The sequence below is a fragment of the Mercenaria mercenaria genome, chromosome 15 (assembly GCF_021730395.1).
Source record: "Mercenaria mercenaria strain notata chromosome 15, MADL_Memer_1, whole genome shotgun sequence".
Taxonomy (NCBI): domain Eukaryota; kingdom Metazoa; phylum Mollusca; class Bivalvia; order Venerida; family Veneridae; genus Mercenaria; species Mercenaria mercenaria.
The window spans coordinates 64,494,734-64,517,624 of NC_069375.1; the positions used below are offsets into that span (position 1 = coordinate 64,494,734).

Genomic DNA, 22,891 nt, shown 5'->3' on the forward strand with positions numbered 1-22,891 from the left:
CACTATTACTACATCTAATTATCATAAAACATGAATATGAGTTACATCTTCAAAGGTTTTATCATATAATTATAAAACTTAAGATATTACAAGGATTACAAATGATAATTGCAGCATATAAGGATTAAGGTAAATAATAGATATAACGATGCTTTTTAAACTGACGTCATGATTCGTGACATTTTTGTGTTTCAACGCGAAACTCAGGTCATTCAGCGGCTCACATATTATTAAAATATGTAATTTAGAAGTCTTACATGTCAAATTAAGTCGACTGTTTTTTATCAAGGTATATAGAAAATATATTGTATTTCTTTATCATGTATGTAGTATATTTAGTTTATGTTTTATTTCGTTGCACCAAATGTTTGACTGAGATATAAATCCTTAAAAACCGTTTTGATAGAAGAAGTTTCATTTATTCTTTAAAAACGAATTGTGAATCACGAAAACATAATGTAATGTTTTACTTGGACATGCCCTCTGAATTTGAAAAGGTTTGTATACAAATAAAATTTATGTTTATCTATTTTTTAGGAACTTAGCTTTTCTACTGTTTTTATGACGTAGGGTTTTTTCATGTCACTTATCACCTCCAACAGCTATGAACTAATTCCTGATTTGACATTTTACCATAAAGAGATCATACATTGTGTTAAGATAATAAGATTATTTGAAAATACTTGTACAAACCTTTTGTGATAAGATTCATAATAAACAATATGATCAACATACTTATTGGTACAAACATACTTTTTCAATATAACTATAAATATAAAGAGTAAACCCTGACGATTTTCAAAGTTCCAAATTTTTCTTTCATAAGTTTAATTTAAAAAGCACTCCGAATACTGGAAACTCTGAATTCTGAAAACCGGGACGTTTTTCATGGCCACAAAGGAATATTCTACATAAAAATCCTCTAAAACCCGGACGATAACTGTCAAAACTTATGTGTATTATCACAAAACAATATACATCGGGAACAGCTGCTATGCAAATCAAGTCATATGAACAAAATCGAATCGGAAATTCATTTTTTTAACTTGTGTATTTCTGTCTTAGGCCGAATCTGAATAGGTTTGTCCTACGCATGGATTTTCTTCCAAATAATGATTTATAAACAACTAATAAACAGTGCTTCAGTTTTAATATATAACAGAGAGATACAATGAAGACTTGGGAAAAGAAAAATATCAAAAAGACATTGAACATGATACCGTCAGATGAAATAAAAAAAGAACATACATCTTTAAGCCCTCTCTGAAAATCGGACTTTTGATTTGGTCCTGGCAGGGTTCGGTTTTCAGATTTTCTGCTGTACATTGTAATTAATAAAATAAGAATCTTTTTCATATAAAAAGTTTAATTTTTTTAACAAGTCACTTGTACACCAAAATATCAATTAACTTCTCCCTATTCGATTTAAATGTTTTGAACTTTGTAGGCTTATCTTTTTATAGCTAATATACAAAATGCAAACACAACATTTTTTTTCATTAACGTAACATTTGTGATTGTTGTCACCTGCTTGGGATTATGTTTTTAAAATAAATTCTAAGTCGTATAACACGTAAGATTTGACACTTACTTGCCGGTTTTCAGAGGAATTTTTATGTATAATATTCCTTTGTGGCCATGAAATAAAAACGTCCGATTTTCAGAATAAAATTATAGTTTCCGGTAGTCAGTGTACCTTTTTAAATGAACTTGTCAGAGAAAAACTGGGACTTTGAAAAACGTCCGGCTTTCAGAGGATTCCAGTTTTTGGAGTGTTCGGTTTTCAGAGTTTTTTACTGTTATATAAATAGCAATAACAGATAGTCTGTCAATGTCGCTCTAAATGTACTATTTTAAATGAACTTGTCAGAGAAAAACTGGGACTTTGAAAAACGTCCGGCTTTCAGAGGATTCCAATTTTTGGAGTGTTCGGTTTTCAGAATTTTTACTGTTATATAAATAGCAATAACAGTCAGTCTGTCAATTTCGCTCTAAATAACTTTTCTGCTGTATATAATGCACATTGCTGCAGATCCTTTATTTGTAAAAAATGATCGGCATAAAAATAATAAAGTAATGTTCGTTGTCTGCTCTGTTTTCGATATTGCTTACTGATTAAATATAGAGTGTATTCGTGCACGTAAAGTTTATAAAGATGCGCTTGCTTTGTTTAATTCGTTTAAATCAGAGGAAAGTGGGCGTTATGTATGTGAGGCGAAAACTAACTATAACGTTTTAGTGCGTAAAAGGAAATATCAGAATTGCATGAAGGATATTGAAAGTTTAAAGCAAAAGCGACCGTTAGAGTTTCGGAAATACCTTAAAGTTTAAAACAAAAAAAGCTATTAAAGGTAATAATAAATTCTTTCCGGGAAAATATTTCAAAGTTGAGTTCCGAATTTTCCGAATGTAAGAACGATGAGGCGGAATAATATTTTTGATACTGTTATGATTTCAATGCGCAAAACAACCAATTTCCTGAACTTGACCGGCCTATTACTGTCGATGAAATTTTAAAGCTGTAAAATCACTGAAGCGAGGAAAGGCTACGGGCAATAATAATATGACGAACGAATATTTTATTGAAAGTGCAGATATAATAACAATGCATTTTTTTAGCTTAATTCAACAGTTTTGTTAATTCTGAGCTTTATCCAAAGGTGGGCCGAATGTGTTATTTTATCATTGCATTAAAAAGGTTGTGAAAACAACGTGAATAATTATTGCGAAATTACTTTACTAAATCGTATGTCTAAGCTTTTTACTACCGTGTTAAACTCGCATGCTGATAGATTTTGTTAAAAAAATAATATAATTTCGGACACACAATTTGGATTTCGCAAAGGTCTTTCAACTGTGGATGTAATATTCATACTCATTTCCTCAGTACACTCAATTGAAAAGAAACGTTTATATATGGTATTTGTGGACCTAATGACGTGGTTTTACACTATATATCATAACGCACTTTGGCTGAAACTATATAAATTGGGTTTTATTTGTGGAACGCTATAATTGTAAATTAAACGAGGCATGCATTTTAAAGCAAAGTCATGTGTGAAATCATGTTCATCTGCCTTATATATTTCATTGTTTATTGAAGACTTGAAGTTGTATCTACAAAATGATATTAACACCGGTATACAGTAAGATGATAATATATGATACTCGAATAATTTCAATGAAAAAAAATGTAACATAAGTGTGCTTAATATGCTATAGAAATAATGCCTTATTATTTTTTTTAAATATTTGCAGTTCAAAGAGATGCAAATGCAATGCGTACGAAATCTTTAGAGACGAAACATTTTGTGGGCGAAATGTAAATTCGTAGTAAGCACAGTTAACATTATCCTTTGTCTTTTCGTTTCCGGCTCTCGGACAAGTAACATATCAGAATTCAGTAAAACGTCTTAAATCGTTTTCCATCGTACATATAATAAGGCAAGGATGCCTGGACGAAGAACAGGATTAAGAAAGAGGAAAAATACTATATGTGAGGATCAGGTACGGGATGGCAAGTAGAAACGTTGAAGTAGGACGGATCGGGGAACGTCACCACCGAATATAAGCCACAAGACAGTAGATGAGCAAGGAACGGAGAGGTTGCAATTGTTAGATGAGAGGCCGTCGTCTAGCGGTACACGTAAGAACAATTTCATTGCTTTTGTAAACATATTAAATACTTCACAAATAAATGATATAAGCCAGGCAGACAAATCCAGAACTGGTGAGTTGTGGTGGGGATCATTTATCCCTGCATGTACCTGATTCCTTGCGAACAAAAATTAAAAGCCACCAATATGTCAATCCTGCTATGTTGCTTAAAGGTGGTGTTGAATTGTCCCAGACTGAGGATGGATGTATTTTGACGCTTAGTAATAAAGGTCATTTACAAACTTGTAATCGTGGGAATACGTCAGAAAAAATAAATTCAGTCGAACGCTGGACTGATGCATTTTTGATATATAGCAGTATATACATGTCGAACCCAAACAGTCATATATGTAAGGATTTCAACACAGGTTTTTGTCAGTGGCCTAACAGTAGATATACGCACAAATGCAAAATCGATTTTGCACATTATCATGGCAAGTTTAACTGCCCGCAAGCTGGATTTACTGCAAGTAATCAGATGCAGAATATCCAGCAAATAACAAGAGATAAGGCACCTTTTCGTGGAGCCTTTCGGAGAAGTAGGGGCACAAAATATTATCCTAGAAACTCTGCACGAGGACGTTTTACACAATAAAAAAGTCATCAAGTGGATATTTACCAGCTAGCAATTTCACCTGTATCTGTAAGACAACTTGAAGTTGAACTTTCTAATTACATTAATAAGGAAGATTCAGAATTTCTTTTAAATGGTTTTAAAAGCGAATTTCCATTAAATTATGAAGGGCCGCGGGAGCCAGTTGAATAAAAAAAACTTGAAATCGGCAGACGAAAACTAAACAATTGTGCGTACAAAAATAGAAAAAGAAGTTGAGTTAGGTCGCGTGGCTGGCCCATTTCCCACGCGACCGATAGAAAATTTGCGCGTTTCTGGGCGGTTCTGATAAAAAGTATTGTTCAGTGCAGTATACGAAATTTGACACTGCCGTTCAAATAATTCAGGAGTTAGGGCAGAGATGTGAACTTTTCAAATTAGATATCAGATCGGCTTTCCGTTTATTGCCTTTTGCGGTCACAGACTTTGATCAATTAGGTTTCAAATTTGATGGTAAATATTATTTGATAAATGCATGCCGTTTGGCTGTTCGGTGAGTTGTACTACATTCGAGAAATTTGCTACATTTTTAGAATTTTGCGGGCGCAGAAAGGCCCAGAGTAGGCATTTAATTCATTATTTGGATGATTTCTTAGGAGGTGGTAGATCGGGTATTGGCGAATGTCTCTATCTTATGCGCACATTAAATAAATGTCTTAGTGAGCTGAATGTTCCAATAGCAGACGATAAAACGGAAGGCCTAACAAAAGTTTTGTGTTTTCTTGGTCTTGAACTCGATTCTGAAAATATGCTTGTCAGGATTCCTATAGATAAAGTAAAGGAGATATTTAAGCATATTGACCATATCCTAAGTAAAAGTAGCAAACGAGCCACGTTGAGAGAGATGCAGAGCTTGATCGAGACACTGAATTTCGCATGTCGAGCTATTGTCCCCGGAAGACCGTTTTACAGAAGGCTTATTAATTCTATTTACGGTCTGAACAAGCCTTATTAGCATTTACGTATAGATAAAGGTGTAAGACAGAATTTACTCATATGGAAATACTTTTTTCAGGAGTTTAACGGTGTAGCAATTTTTCTTGATAGGTTTTGGGTGTCAAATGATGAAGTTTCTTTGTTCACAGACAGTGCGGCAGGCGAAGGCTTAGGTTTTGGTATTTATTTCTCTGGTCAGTGGGCATATGCCAAGTGGCCGAAAGAATAGTGAACAACAGGCTTAACACAGGATATTACTGTATTGGAATTGTTCCCAATACTCGCGGTGCTTTTTATTTGGTGCAAGGAATTAAGGAATAAAAAGATTTGTTTTAGGTGTGATAATTTGGCAGTAGTGCACATTTTAAATAGCATGACCTCGAAATCAGATAACGTGATGGTACTTGTACGCAATTTAACAATCAAGTGTATAAAATAGAATATTGTACTCAAGGCTCAGCATATAAGTGGTGTTCGTAACGTTTTATGTGATGCGTTATCTCGTTTACAGATAAACAAATTTCGGATGTTGGCACCGGATGCAGACCCAGAACCAAAAATGGTCCCAAGCCGTCTATGGAAAGTATTCAAGGAAGGGTTAATTGTATCATAAGGAATAGCATAACTGAAAATACACGCATTCTTATAGTAACACAGTGAGAAGTATTAATCGGTTTAGAGAAGATTACAGTTTGAATCTTCTGTGGCCGGCTCCATTGTCTCATATTTTGTTGTATATTTCTTTCTGCTTCGAATCTGACTATGCGCCAAAAAAACAAATTAATTTGTATGTGGCTGGAATAAGCTTTGAACATAAAATTCATAAGTGGCCAGATCCATCGGCATGTTTTATTGTCAGGAAAATGCTGGAGGGTTGTAAACGACTGCGTTCTACGAAAGATGCCCGTGCCCCGATAACCTTATCTATATTATTGCGTATTTGCCAAGCGTTGCCGCATATTTGTCATTCTGACTATGAGAGCAAGTTGTTTCAAGCCGTATACACTCTTGCATATTTTGGTTTCTTCCAAGTTAGCGAGTTAGTAGCATCAACGGCACAGTCCATCGGAAAAGCACTCAAGGTCCGTGATTTGAAGGTCGAAAATGGGAATGGGTGGACGGATAGATCAGTGGTTTGCACACTGGCTTTCCAATCCTGAGGTCGGGGTTTGATCCCCGGCAGCTACTCGGGAATTTTCAGAAACGCTTTTCAGTGTTTCCCACCCAGCTAGAGGTGTACTGGTCAGGAACCCAGGCAATCCTTGCGTGTATCAGTGCTATACACTGGGCACGTTAAAGAACCAGGCTGTCTACTCTCACCGAGCTAGGCTAAGTTAGCCGGACAAGCCTGTATCTGATTTCTGATCTCTCTGTGGGGGCTTTGTCTCACTCTGTCCCTCTGGTCAGATCGCTCTGTGTCTGTACTAGTAGAGGATGATTTCGCGCCCTGTGTTGCTGCAGTTGCTGTAAAGCGCCTTTGAACGTGTATATCATGAAAAGGGCGCTATATAAATCTGGTATAATAATAATAATAATAATAATAATGCGATCCAAATTACGCTGCGTACTGCGAAGACGTCTCAGTACGGCATGCCAATTGTTATTCGTATACCGAAATCAATGTCGACCCAGATTTGTTGCTATGTGAAGCTTCAAAGTTACATGCAAGTTAGAATTAACCGCGGTGAACTGTTATTTTGCCATATTGACGGTTCTTCACTGACGCGAGCTCAATGTTCAGGGGTTCTATCTAAGGTATTTACGTTTATGGGTTTCAAATAAAGCGCGAAGTATCGCTCACATAGTTTTCGTATTGGTAGAGCTAGCGAACTGGCAATGCAAGGTGTATCTGAGGAAAATATAAAACAGATCGGTCGTTGGTCTTCGGGTGCTTACAAAGCCTACATTCGATTATAATTAAGCTCCCGTATGTCATACAGTAGAACTAGTGATTAGTGTAAATAGCGCCAATTAGCACTTCTTTTAAAAATTACTTTACAGAAGTATGGATCATTGGTGACTCTATTGTTTATTGGGCTGGTGAGAGAGCATCTGAACGAGGCAAGAACAATGTGAGAGACATGAGCATTCACTGGAACGGAATTTCGGGCATGAGAGTTGAGCAACAGTATGGTCTAATTCAAGGCAAAAACCCAAGTATTATCGTTCTTCACTTGGGAGGAAATGATATTACTAGCTCTGGCATATGTAAAATTACAAGACAGTTGACAAGCAATTTTAATTATATATCCAGATGCTTTCCGGAAGCGTTAGTTGTCTGGATATACATTTTACCCCGTCTACAGTGGAAACAATCATCTAATACACCGCAGATTTTAAAAGTTTTAGATTTAAAACGAAAGCGCATTAACAGGAAAATGAAACAACATGTTCTCAAGCATACCCGTGGCAGGGTTATAATACATACTAATACTGATCGTCGAACGCCTGGGTTTTACCGCTCTGACGGAACGCACTTATCGCCTTTTGGGAATGACATGTATCTATCAACACTTTTTGAGGCCATCGCCATGTTTCAGGATAAGTCGGGCGTGAGATTAATTGGGGATGATAGTTGAATCAAGCCTAGAATTTTGGAGGACAAATTGCATTAAATGCAATAGTTTAAGTGCAGTTTGCTGTGGCGGAAAATTCTAGTCAACCGTTGGTCGAATCGTCATTTGTCCCATAGTTTAAGGTTAGTCTCGTAAACCAAGGGAGATCATTTAGGCGATATTTATTCTTTTACGGCTTGGATGGATTACTTCCCCTGATCTTGGTTCACTACGGTGAAGTAACTGGAGTGGGGAAGAAATTCCATCTAGCATCTTCAAATTCAATGGTAGCAATTAGAGGCCAGGGCTCGCTTGATCAGTTAAGCTAGGAGGTAAACCCGTGTATTCTCTAATGTTTGCAAGATGCGTTTGTGGTTATTGCGATCATAAACATATATAACAGTTATTTCCATGTGCGTCTATGATTATAGCGATCATAGACATGTGCGTTCATGGTTATTGCGATCATAAACAAATATGTGTAATGCTCTGCATTTATGGCCGTTGCGACCATAAACAGAATGATTAGCGATCATATATCATAGACATAGGCGTTTATGGTTATTGCGATCATAAACAAATATGTACAATACTGCGCGTTTATGGCCATTGCGACCATAAACACAATGAGTACAAGATTTAAATGGACATGACCTTTCGATCTTCGGTTGGCTTTGAATTTTCGTAAATCTGTACTCGGCAAATCTGTTAACCGAGAGAGATGTCTGCGGTCAAATTTTTCCACATATATATTTTTTTGTTCGTTTATTTGAATCATATGTTCCATTACAAAAATGTTTAATTCTTGTCATTTGGTATGAAAATATGCATAATAACAATAATGAAATTATGAAAGTTGTTTATGGTTCATTGGCAAATATTTGCCATAAAATAATTAAAGGATGTTTCAGTATTAACTTTATTTACAGAGTTGTACCAAATAGTATCGTGCAAGCCTTTGGCTGCTAGCATTATATTGTTTTATCACATGTTTGACGTTGCGGGTGTGAAATAAAGCCATGATTAAATAATTTTGATAATACACTAGTGTAATAAAGCTTTGACGTCGACGTCGTTTAAAGTATCGGTGACATTGGTCAAATTGATTTGTTTATAATAGTTAAAGAAAGTAGATTTTTTATGTTTTGGCAGGAAAAGTTAACATGTGATAAAAAGAATATTACATTTGTTACTTTCCACATCGAATTTATTAAACTCATTGAATAAAATTGATAAAATGCTCGGCAGAGCCTCGCATTTTATTATTTTATTCAACTCGTTTAATAAATTCAATATGAAAAGACACTTATGTAATATCCTCTATATATTCAACGCGTTCAATGCACGTAGTGCTTCAATAACACAATATTTAATTTTTACAGTAACTGTACAATTATACCTAGTTTGACACCGATACCCAAACAAATAAGGAAGGTGAGGCTAAATAATCTTGAACTTCTCATCCATATAATTATGGCAAATACTTTATTCTTGCAACGGTTACACTAAAAAAGGCACAAAATGATTACGAATGTACCGTATTACATCAGAGGTAATGCATAGTCAAAATCTTACATGAACATTAACACATTTGCATACACCTAGCAAGAATAAGATATTTGCCATTATAAATAACTATACAACCATATATGCATGAATAAGCATTATCAATGGACCAAGGTCTGTATAGATGTTACGAATTAGATTCAGGTTTATATATTATATGAAAACGAGCAGCAGTACCAAATCATACTAACATAGTGCTGCTTTTCATAGAAATATTCATAAAGTTTCTAGATAATTGCAGTAATCAATGACCAAGCACTGATAATAAAATAGATAAGTAAGTAATTCATTGAATCTAACCATTTTATCTGCAATTCCGCCATATGCAATTTTTGACAGAACGCCATTTGCAGTTTATTCCGAAACTAATGTTAAGCAATGATAATAATAACTTTTATGACTTTTATGAAATCGACACGATCCATCCATACAAAAGAGAGCATGATAGTGAAAGGATATTTCTCATACTTGTTGGTAAAGGAACAACATTTTCACCAACCAGTTACCAATGTAATATGATTTACTGTACCTTTCCTTACTGAATACTTTTATGTTCCCATTAAGAATTGCCATTGTAACAAAATCCAAATAAACAACTTTTAAATTTGTTGTTAATTTGATGTTAAACGTATTTAGGTAACCTTTTAGCACGATACACTATTGCAAATGCATAAAAACAGATTTTTGAAAATGATGACGTTTCAATGGCTAATTGTGTGGAACTGTCCGGTGTGCGGCCTTTTCATGTGATTTATGTTAAACGACTCTTTTTGTTTCTATTATTTGGCGATGTTCTAATTTCTTATAAACAAATGTCCATCTAATCGTTAAATGAAGACTAAAGGTCCGTCTAAAAATTTAACTGCAGAGCTATTTGTAATTCTCTCTATGTCGGCTAAATCAAGACCACGCATATGTTATTTCTAAAAAAAAAGTTATACAGGTTAAGCGATTGAATTAGATGAATTAAAGTGATAAATCATTTTACACAATTGATCCGCACAATCTAGGCACAGAACAAAAATTCTTCAATTATTGTCATCTGCACGTCATGACTGTTCATCTTTAAAAGTCTGAGACAAATCGGTCTAATAGTGTGAGAGGAGCTGAATTAGCAAAATTATCAAAGGGTCATAAATGTGATAATAACAGTCACATAAAAATCATTCCTTCGTAGTAATCTGCACATCTAGGTTGGTTCGTCTGTGAAAGTTTGAAGCAAATGAGGATAATATTGTGGGAAGAGTTGAACACAAAAGATGTGGGGACATACGGAGAACAGAAACGTTATTTGCCCCCGCATCAACGTGTGGAGTCATAACAAAGTGCACCTATCGATGGGATAGATCATATTAAGTAGGTCGAATTAATTTTGATATTTATGAAAAATAATTTGCGTTTTCCTTAAATATTGTTAAATATTGAAATATTGACTAGAAAATGTAATTAGCATATAGAACCACAATCCAGGTTTTTAGCTGATTGGTGAAACTGAATTATTTTAACTTTCTCATAGTATCTTCTTTCAACCAAACATAGTGTATAAGCCAACTTTGGGACTCAAACTAATTCTGTGTTTATTTCGTTTGAAATAGTTTTCACTGCTAAGACGCTATACGGTTTTACTGTCATGATGAACAAGTATAATTTATGGGTAATACAAAAATCTTAACAAGAAATTTCTCGACAATAAAATCATGTTTTGTCTACTAAATATTATATATTTCTCAGTCCTCTTTTGTACTCAGTTTGGAACAGTTCTGCATGAGTTACATGCAAAGAGTGTTATATTTTGTTTCTTCCAAAAAATGTTCGATATTATTGATATAGGAATTAAGGATCGGTAAATTATGTAAAATATTCGCAATTTATGATAAACAACTTAAACTTTACTTCCCAAATCGCTTAAGAAAAATTATGTTTCTTTTGCAAAATAAATATAAGCATGATCCTGATTTTACGACAAAGGGGTATGCGACAAAATATTAGATAATTTGCTATGTAGTTAAAATTTGAAACGGACCTGTAATTAATGTATGTGTATACACTCTTTACTTATAGCATGACAGATTCTAAACTATAGTCTCAAAACTGCAAGAGAGCCAGGTTGAAACATCTCAACGATGGATGAAGATATATTCAAGCTCTGTACGTCAATCAATATACTCGACATAATTCTCAGGAATTAGTCCTATACGCCCTTTCAAAAAACCTTCTAACCAGCCAGGCTCCTTAGATGGTCTCACTGAAAAAAATCCGAATTACTTTCGTCAAACTACAAAGAACAAGATATTTGATTTACAAAAACGCTAGATGATTGGTTAACAAAACCATTCGTATCACCCAAAAGCTATTATGTAACTATGAATATGGCTTAAAGCTGCGCTCTGTGTATCTATGTCCAAAATGATGATGACAAGCCAAAATTTCTGATTGATTGATCTTAGGTCTAATGTAAAAGCTTGACCTTAGTGCATGGCGTTACACAAAAGTAGCTTTAAGTTGTATTTTACATTGTAATGTTGTGTTATAAATTTGCGCTTAGAAATCAATAGATGTTTCTGGTAATCAAATATGTGAACTTTCTTTATCGCACTCTTTTCTACAAGTACTTAAATTATGGAAATTGACGTCTGTAAACATGAAATACATCATTACGTTTCGAAGACAAACGACAGTTTCAATCCCGGTAAAGGTTTATCATTAAATTTTACGGTGTAATGTTATGTTGTTTCATTCATTCATTATCAAAGCATTTAATTATTTTCAGGTTTTGCGCCACACATAAGAAGTTAATGAATGGATTTACTTTACAAATGTAGTTCGTTAGATGTCATTTACAGCACTAGCCGGGGTGTCAGATGGAATTTTCCAGCACAAGTGAATACAATAGGAACTCCAGTCGAATAAACAAAAAACAGTTATAGTCAATGTACAATTGTACGTGATCATTGTGATTGGAGTATTCTTTTAAGACGATTTGGAGCTGGAATTATAATAATTTTACAAAGTTCCTTCCGTTAATAGTAACGCATCAACACATTTTACCCGCATGGTGTGAGTGCTAGCAAACAAATAAGAATTGTGTGAGTTTCTAGACCAAATACATTTCAGTCTTAAGGTTTTAATCTGGTGAGGCCTAAATATAAACTTCTTTTCTTTTCATTCAGATTAAATCATTAACAACACTCAAGTCAAAGTTCCTATATTTTTGAAAGGCGTCTGATTTTATCAAGTTTTCAGATAAATAAGTTTCAAAGCTGTAGAACCTTGCCGTGTCTGAATAAAAGGTAAATATTTGAAACGTTCTGAAATACAGGGTACCTAATTTTGCGCTGACTAGGCACGCTTACCATGAAAACCATCACCTCAAACAATGTTTGTTCATTGAATAAGCGTTTATTTTTGGTAACTTACAAAATGTACAATGCGCAGGTAAACGTTACGACATTGGTGTTTGTGCATGTGCATTTCGCTACTGCAATTTAAACCATAAAGGAGAGGTATTTAAGGTGCTAATTTGACCCGAAGTGCAGCATCTTTGTACGACAAGTCAGTGACACTCCTTTTTGCATTAAGGATGTGCAAGTTTATTATTATTCAATTAGCTAAATTTGAAGAAATACATATAAATATTATTTGAAATAATGAACAATTACTTCATAATTACATATTTGTGTGTATAAACGGTACTGTTTGTTCGATTTGATAGAGTAGACAAAAGATAAAAGTATAGCTCACAAAGAATAAATGTGTTCTCCCACTAAAAACTAAACTGAACATTTTTCACAACAAGACATTTAATTGTGAACGTAGCTCGGTTAGTCTATATATCTAGTCAAGCTTAATTCATTGGATGAGGTATTTCTACATTTAAAGTTAGTATCTAATTATCTAAGTTAAAAATGCGCTCTGGATATCTTTGAATAAGTTTATGAAATATTCAAGTATTCCTGTACATTCCGGTGCTTTGGTGGTGTTATACTAAAATTTAATTTACTGATCAAAAGACTGTTAAAATATTGAAATAAATTCACTGACCATTTGAGATAATCTCATTAGGCCGAAATGAAAGTTCTTCTGGGTTGTCGCCTTCGCAATAATAGAGCGTCCGTACACATCTGAAATAAGAAAAATACAATATATTAAGCAATATGATTATTTTATATGCTCTACTTTGATATGAAACAGATAATAGAGTTAACGGTTAAATCAAGCACGTTATAACTTTAATGACTGCATACTTTGCATCATAGAATGTGTACATTTACAACATAGTTCCATTATCTGACTCGAACTACGGAGGTCCGATATAGGCATGTCTTTACATAAGCTGTGTTCCAATTACACTCGCCGTTGAAACAAAGAAAAAAGAAAATTTGCCAAGAACAAATGTCACATCATATGACGAATTCAGTGAAGCAAGCTGACGAATTAATAATATATTATTGCACACCGATCCGTAGCTTGTCTGTAGGTTATTTCACACCATTGTCTATGTTTCTGTACATGTCCCCCATTTTATTTACACATTTATATAATGAATACACACGAGACCCTGTAGTGATGCCTGTCTGTGGATCATTTTTATTTGAGTCGTGGATTCTGACTGCCGAGATATTTTTAGCAACAGACGAGTATACCATCCACTTTTTTGTTAATACATAATATTCAGTAAACGTTACACTTTATCTCGCATTTTACAAGTTTCTTGCATTTCTTTTGGTCAAGACACATGAAGACAAGATATATTTCATACATAATTAGTTATTATCCAATATGAATTTTGATTAATACAAAATGGCAGCTGCATCGTTGACGAAGTCAAATTATGCCGGATTATTATAGCTCTAGCTATAGTTCTAAGAAGCGGAAGTAACACAAAAAATGATAGTTTTGAATTGGATATTATGCTAGAGTTTATCTTGTATTCGTGTTTAGAAGTCTAATTATCGTAAATCTAAAAGAGTTAAGCTATTCGTTACTAAGCAACTTGTTGTAGGATCATTTAATCCATGTACAAGATAAAGGATTTAACAGGAAAAAGTATGAAATCAAAAGTCTCAATACATGGTTTGACGTCATCCCGGATTCTGATGATTTTCAGAAAGTTTAAAGTATGACTGAAATGAACCAGTTCATAGCTATTAAGCTTTTCTGTTTTATGATTCAGTAAAATTGTGCGATATATGGCTGTTGCTAATCAACTGTAAAAAAATAAAACTTATGATGATGTCATAAACCAAACACATTATGATTGTATAGAATTGTCAAAAAACGGAAAATATGGAGGTAAAGGGTAGATGGCATGATAAAACCGGAAACCGGATACAGGATATACGCTGTCTCGAAAATCCATGCCGGGGTCGAGCTTCGCTCTCGGCTAATATGAGTATACTCGACAGCGTATAACCTTATCCTGTAAACAACATTCTTTTGTTCGCGAATAGATACTGTAGTAATTTAGCACCGTTTGCTAATTACTTACACAGTAATTTACCCTTCATAGAAATATTTAGCGTACTTTATGTTTACATCAGCAATAATTTTTTTTAACTATGTTTACGTTCATAACCAGGTCTACAAATTATACTTAGTGTAAAGGTATGCCATGTTCACATTATAAGCTTAAATATTTTTTGCCGGACATGAGCAAAGTTCAGGTTTGACAGTTATTCTGTACAGACATGTTTCTTAAACACTATTTACAATCTTCAAGCACTATGTAAAGAACAGAAATGTCTCATTTACCTCACAGAGCAAAGTTAACAGGACCACATCTATTTCAGTTTCTCTGGCAAAATCACTTACCTCCCTTTTGTCATATTTTCAACTGTTATATGTCCATCTTTTTCCATCTCTGCCCTTTAATGTTAAAAGATTTTTGTTTTATTAGGAAATGTACATTTTGTATATCTTTTTATGAATAAGGTAAATGACTTTAATTTTACAAAATACTTATAGATAGTAGGGAAACAGTATGCAGTTAGAAAATGCATGAAATGTTTACATAAAATAATATTAAACAAGGCTTGTTTAGATCACTAAAGTGTTAAATAACGACATGAAAATACACTTAATCATTTCTTTTTTGTTTGTGGTGGGGGAGTGGTGGGGGTGGGGGGCAGTTAACCTAACCAGTGTTCCTGGATTCTATACCAGTAGAAACATGTTATCCATAAGAATCAGAGGTGGAGGACGAATGTTTTCAGACACACTGTCTTTTATCAAGTCGTCCCGGAGAAAGATAAGCCCAGTCCGGGGGTCGAACTCACGACCCCACGATCCGTACATCTGCGCTCTCCATATTGAGCTAAGCGGGCGGGCTGCTTAATCTTCATCTTTGTAGTTTCTGTTGTTATATTTTCAGCATACTTATAGGGATCTGTTTTACAGGTATTTCGTGCAGTCAATCAGAAACCGACTTTTCCAGATGAAGTCAAAGTCAGCACGCGCGAACGCCCCGGTTATCCGCGAAAATTACCTTTATTGATCGAGAGGCCCACTACGCCGGCTGCGTTAAACCGTTGTGATTTGTTTTCTTTTCTTTTCTTTTTTTTTTTTTTTTTTTGGTTTGTTTTGTTCCTATTTTTTTTTACTCTATATTGTAATTTATGTAATAAGATTCTATTATTCAGCAAGTTATATGCGATTTCACATAGCATGAATTTTAACTCCGAAATAACAATAAGGAAAGAGGAAAACATCTTTCTCCTTTTGTAAAAATATCATCATGTTCCTAACATGTAGTTTCAATGTTAGTATGATAAAAATCTGAAAAATAGAATTCTTAGTCCTTCAATTCACCTGAAATATTTTATAAACATGTAAAGGCATAACTTTATTCCAGTAAATGAATTTTGTGACCTACACCCCCACCCCCATCAACACATACATACATTTTCTTTTTTTTTTGTTGGGGTTTGGTCTGCTTAGAGTTGCCCTTGTCTGTCCGTCAGTCCAACCCTCCCTCTGAAATTGTGTCTTGCATATCTCAGAAAGAATTTGACACAGTGTCATCAAACCTCACAGGAATGTTATTCAGCACGGAAAGTTGTTCATCAGAGCTTTTAATTTGGATTTTCCGCAGCAGGACTAGAGTTATGACCCTTGACTTAGTACAAGGGCCTTAGATTTTTTGTCGCATGTATTGCAGAAAGTATTTGAACTAGGTTTATGAACAATACAGGAAACTTATTCAGCATGTGAAGTTGTACACCTTGTTATAGATGTCACTCAGCCAGTCCACAGTTATGGCCATGTGCAAATCAAGCTGAGGATCAGAGGATGAAGCATTCTTCAGTTATTGTGTTGGAACTAAATTGCTAACAGACAGACGGGCGGACGACCATAATATAATATTAATAATATTAATATTTGAAAATCCAATTGCTTTAAGATTTGTTGCAGGCGTTTGTGTTAAACGAAGTCATTTGTTATCAAAATATCTGCAGCATATTTTCAATTATTAGTCTTAGAAATATAGTAAACATTCAACAATCTGGCGAGTGAACATGTTTCAATTCTCTACAGGACTGTTGGTATAGATAGCATATGAAATAGCATCATTATTTCTCCTTATAATTGTTTTTATTTTTATTATGTCCTGACATTCTATTTTCTGGCAATTTCTGTTACTAATACCCTCCTGGATCAAAAGGAGCCAGGAAGTCGGTTTCAGACTTTGAAAACCCGATACCGTCGAGGTTTAAATTTAAGAAATAATAAGTTCCCAAACGTGGTATATCGTAGAATAACCCGAGTTTTGAGTTCTTATGCGTAAGAATATATCACGAAGGCCGTAGGCCTGAGTGATATATTCTTTCGCATAAGAACGAAAAACGAGGGTTATTCTACGATATACCACACTTGGGAACTTATTATTTCGATTCTAATACGACATACTTTAAACAACAGTGCTGGGGGAAAAGGTAACTAGTTTTTACGCTGTGAACTACACTTCGTGCTACTCCCCAGGATTAGGCTGTTGAAATTTCCTCCCACAAAACTGTAAAAGTTGCAGTTTGGCATCAAATTAAATATGTATCGCATAAATGACACAATTCGATCAGGTCTCTAATTTCATTTATTTCTTCAACAAAATTGCAAACAGTAGTGTCCGTATAGTACTTTTCTAGAGAAAAATCGGTGTAATACTGCCGATACTAAAAATAGAACAAACGTCACATACGGCTGGATTACACACGCTGTGTATTGAAATTTTTTTTGAACATTTTAACATAAACATGGATTATTCGTACAAACAGAACAGTACGGGATTCTTACTTTTCAAAGGGATTAGCAGTGCAGTACACATTTATCGTACTTGATGAAATGTTACCAGGGAAAAGCTGAAATTGTGTCATATTACCGGAATGACTAACATCAACTGATTTTGACATGTTGGAACTCACAGCAACTTGGATGTCAGAAATATTATTCTCATTATTCTGACATGTTTGAATGCATGGAGTAGGATTTACAAGGTGAGAACTTGTTGCTGTTTCATTTATATTTGAATTTCCATATGACAGATGTGAACTTAATTGTTTCCTTTCTTGATCACTTGGTTTTATGTAATGACTGACAGACTGCACATTTCTGTGCCCAGTCACAGACATAATTGAACTGCTAGAAAACCCAGCCTTATGTAAATTAGAAGACACCATAGCTCTAATACAATGGTTTGTATACCTAACACTGAGGCAAGCTTCCTTTGATAAGTTTGGCATCAGCTTGTTAATTGTGTTTACTCCTACTGGTGAATTTGCATACCAGACACTACTATTTTGGTATTTGCTCAAAGGTCTTTGAAAGAAGCGGTCACAAGATGGGTTAAGTTTACTTACGTACTTTTCAAAAGACAAGACCGGGCAACACTTACTACCTTTTTGTTCATACATGCGGGGCTGTTTCACATTTTCTTTTGCATCTACCCCATGGTGTGTCTTATCTGCCTCATTATAAGACATCTTTACATATCAATCACCATCAGAATCTACAGCAATAACAAAAGAATCTTTTCGCAGATTTTGTAAACCCTCCCTACCCCTGCGCCCAAACTGTGCAATTATCTCAAACATGACCTTTTTCTGTAATGAAACTGGGGTTTCAAGAGAAAATACCCCACTAATGTACAATTTTTCTAAGTCTTTTTCACATCGGTTCTTTGTGTTCACTCGTGTCCTTTCCTTCTCTTTTCAGTGTCTTAATTTTACCAGACAGGACCTTGTTGGACTCTACAAAATCACGATCACGCATAAGTGACAGCTTTCTAGAGAATGATAGAGCAGTGATGTGTCTATTAATACCAGCACGGATGGAGACAAGTGTGGGCTTTGAATATTCCTTTCCCGTTTTAGACAGAAGAGCTGCATAAAACTGCTCTAGTAGTGCATCTAGCTCTGCTACCGGCATCATTTCAAACTCTGAGTGACCAAAACCAGCTTCCACCATGTAATCTGAAAAAGGGAAATACATAATTGCGTAGAGTGTACATGTATGTACTTAAAAGGAACTAAAAATAATCTAGATCTAGTCACTCACTTGTTGGTATTGTGAAACGTACCGTCAAAGTTTAAGAAACAAGTCAAATATCTTTGCGACAAAGGAAAGAACTTGAAGAAACCAATTTGATTATGACTAATTCAGTACATTCTTTTGAAAATATATTAAAAAACGGAAAACCGTACACAAAACTGGACAAGGAACAACCCCGGATTAAGTTAACTTTTTTTTTCAATTGAATTGACTGGTTATACCAGTATAGTCATTATTAAAGTAAACTTCATCAGGATAAATAGAAAATATTTCAAAATTATTGCTGATGGGATTTTAATAACAAAGATCACGCTGCTTTAAATTGAATATTTCTGTGAAGTGATGGATTATTTACCGATTTTCACTCGAAAGCTGGGGGTGTAATATTTGAATAAATAAAAGGTACGAGTATGGAGTTTTTATTGTTATATCTTTTCATGTGAAAATACACGACATTTTTCTTTTCTACATGTCCGACATTATGTGTAAAATATTTCTCGCAAATCTGAATCTAGGGAAGTATATTAAATGTTTGGAGCATAAAAATTGTTTGTTTCGGTATCCTAACCAACACAAAATTATTTTATGTGACCATTCTTGTATTTATATGGCCTTAAGTCCAACATAAATCTGATAAAAATTACTCCTTGATATCGAAATTATGGATAAAATCCCGTTTTCCGGTATTAACCACTAATAAACGCCCGTTCCCGGTTTTACGGTGAGGGGGTATCGGCCATTTCGCTACATGGCGGTAGTGTTTAGACTATCCTTTTTTAAATTTTAAACAAAGGAAATTAATAAAAAGGTATTGCATATTATCATTAAACATTGTTGTAATTAAGATGTAGCAAAAATATTATCAAATTTTACTTTATTTTTGAAATTTTGTCTTTTATTCTACACTGCCGCTTCCGTGGCTCGATACCGAAGGTGTGAAATTATTTGCATTTTTCAAGGCAAACAGGTTATTTTTGCAAAAAATATGTTGCCGAGATCGTAGAATAGTATTTCCATTGTGAGAAAGTAAGAACTTTCCTAAATCCTTATCTTCTGGCAAAAATAATCGCTAATATTGTACACGGTCTTTATATCGGTGACCCTACATGTATGTACGGAAGTACCGGAAAACGGGATTTATCCTTAATGTCGATATGGTCAATGTTACCAGAAACAAACAATTTTTCATGCCTTGTCAAAACATGATATTATAATTACCTTTTAGTATTTTCACAGCCCATTTTGTCTGTTTATTTGTTGTGGCTTCTGTGTTGCTAGCCTTTAGAGTGTTCATAGATGACTGGGTGACCTGCTTGAAACGAGGAGGCCCTGTGGTTACATGTTCATCAGTTTCAGTGTCAATAACTTGTAGTAAAGAACTGCCATCATCATTGTTTATGAAATTATCTTCAAAAATATCTTCATCAAAATCATTTGCAACAGTTTGCAGAAAGTCTTTAAGCTCCTGATATGTAGAGCTGTTCTTTTCAGTAATTTCATGTAGACATCTCCATACTGTGGTCCCATTGTTGAGGGACTGCATCAGATATTGATGAACATGCCCATCAAATCTTTGATTTATTACTCTCCAGTCCCCAGATTCCCGGTGAATCTGGCATATTGCCCCTTCCCTCAACAGATTCGACATTGTTTACGATGTTGTTGTTGTTGTTGTTTAAGAAAAAGCAGCCGAAATTGTTGTTGTTGTTGTACGCCGGTTTTACTACGATTCACACGGTAGTATTTACAAACATCACGTGACTTTCATTCATAAATTTTTACACGCAATGTATAAATGGAATAGCCAAAACACGGTGCGCGCGCAGCACAGCACGCAAGTGGTATATTGCTGGATAAACCGAGATAGATTTTGCTCTAGATGTATGTAGGTTATTCGCTGGTCGTGTTAGAATATTAATTAAACTTCATCTCTAAGAATGAACGTAACTTGACATCAGCCACAAACATTCTAAGTCAAAGTATTTTATTAATGTAGCATCAATTGTGTCCGTATAGTTTTTCTCTCTATACTGGTCTTGACAGTATGGCAATTAATCATGGAAGTTTACATTCTCAAATTTCGAATAATAAGTCTTCAAATTTTTCATTACAAGATTTGTTAACACGAGCTGTCAGAGGACAGCAATGCTCGACTGTTTAACAGCCTTGTCAACTGAAAAAATATAAGTCGAAAAAGAAGCATAATTTTGTAAAAAAGGCAAAACAGAGTTATGGAACCTATGCAATATACGTCATGTTTGCATAGTGAATAAGTGTGTGAAGTTTCAATCCATTCTGAGAAACCAGCATACATACAAAAACTTAACTAAATCGGGACGCCGGCGCAGACGCCGATGCCGACGCATGGATGAGTCCAATAGCTCTACCTATTCTTTAAATAGTCGAACTAAAATGATCCAATAATAAAATATACAGATATGTTTAAAAACAACCCGAGTTACCATCATGGCAAAAAGTAAAGCGCAAAAACGTACATATTGTTTCCGTTTCTCTAGTTTATACTAATTTATTTTAGGTCGATTGTGAAGCAAGTTCTACAACTTATACTAATCACTCTCGACACCTCCTTCCTGATGGAATCTATCGCCACGAGGGTATGACAGAAGAGAAGCCAGTTTCCCTTTTATTGCTGGGTGCCAAGCAAGGGAGCTACTGGTAACATTTTTCACGTCTTTTATATGACGCGACCGGGGATCGAACCTACGACCTCCCGCACACGAAGAGGACGTTCTATCACTAGGCTATCGAGGCGGTTTCCGTTTCTCTGACAAACGTTAATGAAAAAATTCTCTCTCTGTGCATCATTTTTACTTGAGTCGAGGATTCTGACTGTCGAGTTATTTTTAGCAAAGACGATAACTGTAATAAACACTTTTCCGTAAACGTTACACTTTATCTCGCCTTCTGAAAGTTTTTGTACCATGGTGACCACATACAGTTCTGGTGTCCCTTTATGATTTATTCATTAAATACTAAAATACACACTAGAGTAGTCATTAATATATGGATTTCGTATAAAATTGTCGAAATTCAGAAAATATGGAAGTAAAGGGTAGTTGGCAAGAAAAAATCGACACAAAAAATCCGGCTTTTTGGAAATCGGATACAGATACCTGCTGTCTCCAAAATTCATGCCGGGGTCGAGCTTCGCTCTCGGCTTATATGGATATACTTGGCAGCGTATAACCCTAACCTGTAAACAACATTCATTTGTTCGCAGATAGGTACTATAGTCATTAGCTCTAACCGTTTGCCAATAACTTAATCATTAATTTACTCTTTATAGAAACATTTAGCGTACTTTATGTTTACATGAGCGGTATTTATTCTGATTATGTTCACGTTCATAACCAGGTCTACAAATTATACTTAGTGTAAAGGGATGCCATGTTCATATTATATGCTTAAATAATAGTTTCTTTCTGGACAGGATCAACGTTCATGTTCGACAGTTATTGTGTTTATCATAAAAAGCGTCTAACAGTTAAATGTACAGACATATTTCTTAAACACTATTTACAATCTTAAGCGTTATGTAGGAGCGGACATGAATCATTTATTTCACAGAGCAACGTTAACAGGACCACATACCTCTATTTCAGTTTCTCTGGCAAAACCTCTTACCTCTCTTTTGTCATATTTTCACTTGTAATATCTGGAAAGCTCTCTTTTTGAGCTCCATATATGTATCCAGCTTTTTCCATGTCTGCCCTTTAATGTTAAAAGATGTTTGTTTCATTTTTGGAGGAAATACATATTTTGTATCTCTTTTTAAAAATATAGCAAATGACTGTAATTTTACAGAATAGGCAGTAGGGAAACGGTATGCAGTTAGAAAATGTATTAAACTTTGAAATAAAATAATTTTAAAGAAAGTTTGTTTAGATCACTAGAGTGTTAAATAACGACATGAGAACACGCATAACCTTTTTGTTTGTTTTGGGTTAAACGCCGTTTTTCAACAGAATTTCAGTTATATAACGTCGGGAAAATAACCTAACCA

General features: G+C 34.7%; 1 protein-coding gene across 2 annotated transcripts in view; it reads right to left on the reverse strand.

Moving 5' to 3' along the window:
* Nucleotides 1-8,666: 8,666 nt before the first annotated feature.
* Nucleotides 8,667-22,891, reverse strand: part of LOC123556657 (uncharacterized) — a 34,868-nt gene continuing 20,643 nt past the window's right edge. The window contains exons 8-11 of one of the 2 annotated variants that reach the window (XM_045347551.2): nt 22,513-22,599; nt 15,139-15,192; nt 13,369-13,448; nt 8,667-11,572 (exon numbers count right to left, since the gene is read on the reverse strand). In XM_045347551.2, the coding sequence (XP_045203486.2) occupies nt 11,481-11,572; nt 13,369-13,448; nt 15,139-15,192; nt 22,513-22,599 (313 nt within the window). In that variant the 3' untranslated portion in view covers nt 8,667-11,480. The remainder of the gene's footprint in view (nt 11,573-13,368; nt 13,449-15,138; nt 15,193-22,512; nt 22,600-22,891) is intronic. The other variant, XM_045347562.2, reaches the window with a different exon arrangement.